The sequence below is a fragment of the Odontomachus brunneus genome, unplaced genomic scaffold (assembly GCF_010583005.1).
Source record: "Odontomachus brunneus isolate Ranch 3 - 2012 unplaced genomic scaffold, Obru_v1 Obru_scaffold_015, whole genome shotgun sequence".
Classification (NCBI taxonomy): Eukaryota; Metazoa; Arthropoda; class Insecta; order Hymenoptera; family Formicidae; genus Odontomachus; species Odontomachus brunneus.
Window position 1 is genome coordinate 281,642 of NW_022639465.1, and position 8,409 is coordinate 290,050.

Here is an 8,409-nt window from a genome sequence, read left to right on the forward strand (position 1 = left end):
GTGACAGGCGGATACAACCGAACAGTGTAACTTTTATTTTTATTCATTATAAAAACGACGTACAAATGGTATTTCGCACGCTACACTTCTCTCCGCACAGAAAATATCCATCAATATATCGCAGGAAAAAATTAATTTTTCTTACTATGAAAGGGGATAAAATGTTCCCTTTTTTTTCTTGATTGACAGAGCATACCACATAGAATATGCCATATAGAATAGGGCATATAGAACCATATAGAGCGAAATTAGAATTGCGAGTCTAAGACCTAAATACAGAATTTCTCTTTGAGTGTTCGTATTTAATTCTCTATCCGAACTTGAAAGTGTCGTGTCTATCTTTAACAAGTGTTGTTTTAGACTTATTATTGATGGTGAAAGAAAAAAGAAATGAATTTTTTTCTCCAGAGAATTAGTTCCTTTGTAATAAAAACGCAGATGTGGTTTGTACTTTACTTTGCATTGGTAAACTAAATTGATTAATGCCTTCTCTTTTTCTCTCCCTCTGTGATAAGCGCTAATTATAATTATATATTTCTCTCATAAGGTTTGGAGTTTTAATGATTTTATTAAATACGCGCATTACAATAAGGATGATCTTAAATTATCATCTTTAATGCTTTGAAATTTCTCAAGTTTAATGCAACAAAACTTATAACACAATATGCTTAAGTATAATAAAAATAGATTTTTAATGGATATTATTATGAATGTTGTGTAAAAAATAGTATTTTATATTGCTTCATAGAACTGGACATATCAGGTTGTACATATACATATATACATATGCATACATACACATATATAGTATATAATTTCTCGAACCTTTTTACATTATAACATTATAAATCCACGGAAACATTATTTAAATATTAATTGTTGCTTACTGGACGGACGAAAGCACGGTACAATACGACATTGTTTATATTACCTTCAAGATAAGAACATTAGAGTTTTTAAAGAAACTTAATACGGCATGCACGTAACAAACTAAATACATTTGATTTTAATGAATTATATCTACAATAATTCTTTCCTCACCGTGGTGAAACCTTGCAGAGAAAAAATAAACACCTTGCCAGCACTCAAGAACTTGGGTCGCAGGCTTCTTTGTTGTACGTTCAGAATTAGCCTTTACGACTTTGCAGATTTCTTATACCAGGTGCAACTGCATCTACAAAGTTTTAGGATTTTACGAGTGTTGTTTTCAACTAACAAATGTTTCACTACTTGAACTTATTTACCAAGAAATTGTTTCAAAATTATTACGTCTCTCTTACATTTTGTCACGCATTAGCAAACTGTGATCTATCAATCTTTGGCCTTTCCAACAAAATGTGAATAAATGAATTTGTGCTAATACATAAAGTATATATCTCATGGCTTCCACGGTGTCGCCTGATCGCAACGTAATATTTCGTAAATCTGATTTTATTAACCTGATTATAATTAGAACCGTAATCGGTGACACCTCACTGCATCAGTGACGGAATTGGATTGTTATCGCATGCATCGATAAACTCATCACATCGAAATGTGCATCTAGTTCCAAGCATTGTACTACACCAAGATTGAAGGTATAAGAATATCGTAAATATTTCCAAAAATTAGGTACGTACTTGAAATAATGTAATACTTATTGCTATCGTCACTAACAGTAATTCTATTCCGATATTTAAGGAAAAGGTATTTTCAAGATGTTCCGCGAATCTATACTCGTAGTAAAAACGCATTATAGTGTGGCAACGTTCTTACAGCAGTGTCAGTATTTTTAAATAAGATGTTTTATTGTTCCGCTGTATTAATTTTTATTAATATTTTTTATTAATATTTTTTTATTAATATCCGTTATATTAAACATTTTTTATTAAAATTGTTTCAGTACAAATATCGATACTGAGCATCCCGTTTAACACAATTTTCAACAATTTTCTAAGCCAAACATATCTTTAGAAATCAACTTTTCATTAAAAATAAATTTATTTTGAAACCATGTAAAATGTATATACATAATACACAAATTCTTCTTTAATTACTTATTAACCCATTAAACCCCATGACTAACTCAGCAAGGATATCATCCAAATGACATATGAAATCCTCTAGTATGATAAAAATAACAATTTCGGCGGAAAAAAGTTGCAAAAAGAATTTGTTATTTTTATAATACTATTCTAAGACGATTCTAAGACGCGAACTAGTTAGCGAAATAATGTTAGCATCGTGTCATCTCTATGATAAAATATAATGATAATTATTTAATTCTCTTGTTGCGTTAATGGTTTTAATGACTTTATTAAATACGCATATTACTAGGATGACCTCAAATTAATATCTTTTATACTTTGATAACTCAGCTTAACTAAACACAACTTACAAGGCAACATTTAAACATAAAAATATTGGTTTTAAATGAATAATACGTTTCACAAATAATATCTATTACAAATATATATTGGCAAAAAGTCCGGAAACGGTTGGTAAAAAGTCCGGAAACGGTCAAATATCTCGAAAAGGATCAACTGTAACGAAAAATATGCAAGTAGCAAAGTTGTAGGGCTTAATAAAATGTACCTAATGATGGCTAAAAATTTGACTTTGGGTGAAGGACGAAGGTCATACGAAGATCAAATTGAATTTTTTAAATTGGACCCCCACTTTTTATTACATATTCTTGTAACTTATTTCAAGGGCTTTCCGAAAACCTATAATAAAGTATTTTTTTTATTAGGCATATTTAGAGTTATGAGACTTGAAAGGATTTTGGTCTTTAACTATTTCTGTTTCGTAAAAACGTATCACTGTCTTCTGAACGGTGAATTTAGAAATAAAATTGCGGTCAGGATATGCAGCATTGAATATGTAGATTAGTTACTTCTTCGTATGATCTAATATGGTCTCCAAATTTTCGATAAAGAAAGAGCATTATCTTTTCTTTATTGGTTAACATTTTGAAAAAAGAAATTTGAAATTGTAGTTGGAAAAAAAAGGGAAAAGACAAAGAGTAAGATGCGAGAAAGCACGACTCGTTTTTAAAATACAAAGATCGAGAAGCGTTATCGTGAAGCGCGGGTATGCGCGAATTTTGACTGTGCACGTGTGATATTTTGTCGTGAATGATTAATCACTTTCGATGCGAGCGAATGAACAACTAGGCTGGGAGCCTAAAAAACATAAACACAGGAGAAAAATAAGAATAACTTTGTTTTTCGTGTCTCGAGCTAGACGACTTAGTTGTACATTCGCTCTCATCGCGGTTATTCATTCACGACGTAATATCATACGTACTCAGTCGAAATTCGCGCATACCCGCGCTTCTCGATAACGCTTCTCGATCTTTGTATTTTAAAAAACGAGTCGCGCTCTCTCGTATCTCATTCTGTCTTTTCTCTTTCTTTTTCCAATTACAGTTTCAAATTTCTTTTTCGAAAATGTTAACCGAAAAAGAAAAAATAATGCTGCTTATTTATCGAGGATTTGGAGACCGCATTAGATCATATCAAGAAGTAGCTGATCTGATTCAATGCTACATATCCTGATCGCAATCCTATTTCTAAATCCAACGTTCAGAAGACAGCGATACGGTTTTACGAAGCAGAAACAGTTAAAGACCAAAAGCCTTTCAAGCCTCATAATTCTAAATATGCCTAATAAAAAAATACTTTATTATAGGTTTTTGGAAAGCCCTTGAAATAAGTTACAAGAATATGTAATAAAAACTGGGGGTCCAATTTAAAAAATTCAATTTGACCTTCGTATGACCTTCGTCCTTCACCCAAAGTCAAATTTTTAGCCATCATTAGGTACATTTTATTAAGCCCTACAACTTTGCTACTTGCATATTTTTCGCTACAGTTGATCCTTTTCGAGATATCTGAACGTTTCCGAACTTTTTGCCGACCGTTTCTGGACATTTTGCCAACCCTGTATATATATATATATATATTATGCATATAAAAAATAATATTTTATTCTTACATAAACTTTTTTCTTTTTTTTCATAAACTAGACATATTAGAGTGTAAAGATATTGAAGTCTTTTTGGAATGCAGGACCAGTTGTTGCGATTTCACGAGTATCTTACAGCTGTATCAGCTGTATCAGTACCAAATTAGGACGTAACAATCGTTGACAAAGTTTCCGCTAACAAATGCTTCATCGTTTGAACTTGTTTATTAAGAAATTATTTCGGAACATTTGCAGTTGTCTTATATCTTGTGACACATTTGCAGACTATAGTCTATCAGTTGGTCTCTAATAAAAAAACATATAACGGTGCTTACATCATTACAAGTCCTCGGAAGCATTATTTAAAGATTAGTTGGTTATTAAACGGACGAAAGCACAGTAAAGTACGACATCGATGTTTGCACTACCTTCAAAGCAACAACCTTAGAGTTCTTAAAGGGTAAAACAGTGCGACGTAATATAAAATATATACATTCTAATAAAAATCAAATATAAAATTCTAATATAAAATTAAATATAATATGAAATTAATGAATTAAATTTTAATAAATTACATTACGATAATTGTTTCCTTACCGTGGTGAAGCCCTGCAAAGAGAAAATAAACATTCTGCCACCACTTAAAAATTTGGGTTGCAAGCTCCTTTTTAACACGTGCATGATCAATCTTTGCGATTTCGCAGGTTTTTTATACCAGCTACAGCTGTATCTGAAAAGTTAAAACTTTATGAATACTGTTTTTAACTAACAAATATTTTACCGTTTGTTTATAAAGAAATTATTTCGAAATTTTACGTTTCTCTTACATCTTGTCATGTATTAGCAGACTGTGGTCTATCAGTCTTTGGCCTTCCCAACAAAAGACGAACATGTGAACAAATTGTATGATTACATAGATTAAGTACCTCAAAGCTTCTAAGCTGTCATCTGATTGTAACGTGACCTTAACAACAAAAAATGTAATATCTGGTCTTGTAACCTGATTATAATTATAAATATAATCAATCATATCTATCTACACGAAAATTGCAGGTGTATAAGAGGATATATAAGAAAGTCGTAATATATATATATATATATATACATTTTTTTTTTAAATATATATATATACATATATATATTCCTTAAAAATTAGGTACGTACTTGATATAATGTAATACTCATTGCTATTGTCACTAACACTAACTCTATACCGAAATCTATTGAGAAAGTATCTTCAAGATGTTCCGCGAATCTGAAGCATGAACGCATTACGATAATGATGTTTGTGTAGCGGCAGGACTATGATACAATGTACAATATATAATGTTACATATTTACTCTAGAGCCGCCCAATGCACCTTCACGCAGCGCGCCATTCTTTTATTGTGCATGTCACCCAGGTCGTTATTAACAATTTTAACTATATCGACATCCTTATTTACCAAATGCTCGCAACGGAATCTGTATGTTATAACGCGACGTCGTAAGATCAATTTATTATATTAAGGCCCGATTCCACCAACGTCGGTCATACCTCAAACCGCGTTTAAACTATTTGAAACAAAGACTCAAACTCAGATCAAGATCCGGTCGACGTTGGAATCGGACCTAAATGATAAATACACACGCATGTTATTCTTACCCGGCCACGGCGAAGATACTACAGATATGTTCGACGAAGCTCATAAACATGGTGTCGTAAGCGACAAGTGACATTACAATTATAAGAAGGGCTATGCTACCTTGCAAGAAAATATAAAAGAAATATTTCCTTTCGTCAACAAAGTAATAAGCTTCGTAAGGTAATATTATAGGGCGGGATTCGTTAAGTGGTAATACGACGTCTAGTATGTGCGGTACCAGAGACACAAACACGAATATAGCGGTTCCCATAAAACAAAGGGCTGCAACAAATGTTCACTGATAGTCGATTGTGGAAGCGAAGAAGATCAAAGACTTATCCGTTCGCGTTCTTACCGAAATACATACAGACAGTCCATCTTGCATTCCCAACGTAAGTTTTCATGATTTCGTATTCTTGTGAACTCTGCAATCTCTCCCAATCGGTAAACACGCGATCGGTAAGAGTCTTAATCTAAATGTAACACAGTTGACAAACATTAAATTTCATTATACTATTTGACACGAAGGTGCAAAAATAGTTCGACGCTATTTCAAGCGAGGCAATCACGTACTCTGTTACTCTTCAAGATGTATGTTTTTATCTTTAACAGAATCACGATTACAAATAAGTAACCCGGGACAGTTCCAAAAATGCAGTGTAAGTCTTTGTCGCAATGAATAAATTTGCATATCTGTAAACCATGTTAATTTTTCAAACATAAGTTGCCAAGACTTACCCCAACTAAATAAATTATATCTTCTTGAAAATTGTAGATAGTATGCATTAATTTGTCTCAAATACAAAAGCTTATAACATAAAGACTAATTAGAAAAATCCACAAAAATTATTCAAATTTTCTGATAGAATTATTCTAAAAAAAATCATTTATGAGGCAAACGACTCGCCGCGCTTAAGAGACGAAAGGTTAAGGGGATGTTGAACTCGAATAATGTCGATAACGTAGTTAGTTAAATGTCGAGTGTAGAAACGAGTGTAATGGAATCATTCAGAAAGGCTCTAACCTGTGGGATGTTCAAGATAAGCGCAGCCGTTATCGTCACACCCATCCTCAATATTTTCTCTCTCTTGTTCTGATAAGGCCACAGGCCGACGAGTGTTGCGAGTCTCTTCGTGACGCCATAATGACAATCCCAACTGAATTCCATGTCTTTCGAAACAGTACTTTTTCCGCAGCCGACTAGATTGCGAGTTTTCTTCTCTGGCATGAAGAGGAAATCGATAATTCACGTGGACGAGGGAATATTCGCGAACGATGAAGTATTATTACGCCTACCGATATTATCCACTTGCAGCAGGCGTGCCGTGTTTCAAAGTGACAGGCGGATACAACCGAACAGTGTAACTTTTATTTTTATTCATTATAAAAACGACGTACAAATGGTATTTCGCACGCTACACTTCTCTCCGCACAGAAAGTATCCATTAATATATTGCAGGAAAAAATTAATTTTTCTTACTATGAAAGGGGATAAAATGTTCCCTCTTTTTTCTTGATTGACATAGGATACCACATAGAATATAGCATATAGAACCATATAGAGCGAAATTAGAATTGCGAGTCTAAGACGCAAATACAGAATTTCTCTTTGAGTGTTCGTATTTAATTCTCTATCCGAACTTGAAAGTGTCGTGTCTATCTTTAACAAGTGTTGTTTTAGACTTATTATTGATGGTGAAAGAAAAAAGAAATGAATTTTTTTCTCCAGAGAACTAGTTCCTTTGCAATAAAAACGCAGATGTGGTTTGTACTTTATTTTGCATTGGTAAGCTAAATTGATTAATGACTTCTTCTTTTCTCTCCCTCTCACTCTCTCTAATTTTTTATTACGCGATTCCATTTAAAGAATTAAAGGAATGCTGAAGTGGATGATGAACTCGCTAAGCGTCGATAACGTAGAGGCGATCGTCAAAAAGTAGAAAACGTTATCATTATCCATCGACATTACCGATTTCATGTATATATAAATACATATAGATATTTATCAAGACGATCGTCAAATAGGCGCTGACATAATGCCGCTATTTTCTTTTTTTCATGTATGCATCATTTCTACATATAGATATATGAATGCAAGTGTGTGTACTACGTTGTCATTTCAACTTTCTTACACATAGACGTTATGTAAATGTGAATGCCACGTTGCCGATATTCGCATTCTTTCCGAAATAGGCTTTCGCTGCTTTTCTGATGAATTTTTCAAATCGCTTGTGTACTGGGTGAATCAAAGAAAGAGTTTTTTTGAGAAGTATGTTCTACGCATAAATGCAGTTTACAAATATTGTTTTGAAGAATATGTTATCTAATATGTAAGCTTTCTGTATAATTTGCAATGGAAATTTTAGATATTATTTTTGTTATGCACTGAACAATGTTTCACTATATTTTTGCAAGTAATTTTATTTTATAAATTGGAGCAGTAAGTGCGCTGTAATTTTTGCAAAAGGAAATCAGTGTCACGATGGCAAAAGTTCCACATCGTTTTCATTTTTGAGTGAGGAATGATCTTCTTTATTTTTGCATTTTTATATTTTCATCATACAAAAGCATTTTAATTTGGTCAAGTCAATACAAAGTAATATTTGTAGGAAAATCTCGTTGACGTGATATCGACACCCTTGCAAAACTTTCGTCGTGCTGATTGTACTAAATCAAAAGCCCTTTGACATGGTGAAAGTACGTGCAAAAATAAAGCGGAGCATTCCTTAATATGAGAGGAAAACGATAAGAAAATGCTATCATAACAAAATTACCGAATCCTTCTGCCAAGATTACTTCTTTCTACATGCGCCGAGTTAAAAATCCTTTTACATGA

The 8,409-nt window shown here is 32.8% G+C and overlaps 1 protein-coding gene across 3 annotated transcripts in view; it reads right to left on the bottom strand.

The window, feature by feature from the left end:
• Positions 1–3,929: 3,929 nt before the first annotated feature.
• Positions 3,930–8,409, bottom strand: part of LOC116841412 (odorant receptor 13a-like) — an 8,978-nt gene continuing 4,498 nt past the window's right edge. The window contains exons 1-9 of one of the 3 annotated variants that reach the window (XM_032809308.1): positions 6,598–6,743; positions 6,147–6,266; positions 5,929–6,046; positions 5,594–5,855; positions 5,290–5,412; positions 5,113–5,203; positions 4,776–4,912; positions 4,546–4,678; positions 4,159–4,376 (exon numbers count right to left, since the gene is read on the bottom strand). In XM_032809308.1, the coding sequence (XP_032665199.1) occupies positions 4,329–4,376; positions 4,546–4,678; positions 4,776–4,912; positions 5,113–5,203; positions 5,290–5,412; positions 5,594–5,855; positions 5,929–6,046; positions 6,147–6,266; positions 6,598–6,741 (1,176 nt within the window). In that variant the 5' untranslated portion in view covers positions 6,742–6,743 and the 3' untranslated portion in view covers positions 4,159–4,328. Of the gene's footprint in view, positions 4,377–4,545; positions 4,679–4,775; positions 4,913–5,112; positions 5,204–5,289; positions 5,413–5,593; positions 5,856–5,928; positions 6,047–6,146; positions 6,267–6,597; positions 6,744–8,409 lie in introns of those variants that run through there. The other 2 variants (XM_032809305.1, XM_032809304.1) reach the window with 2 other exon arrangements.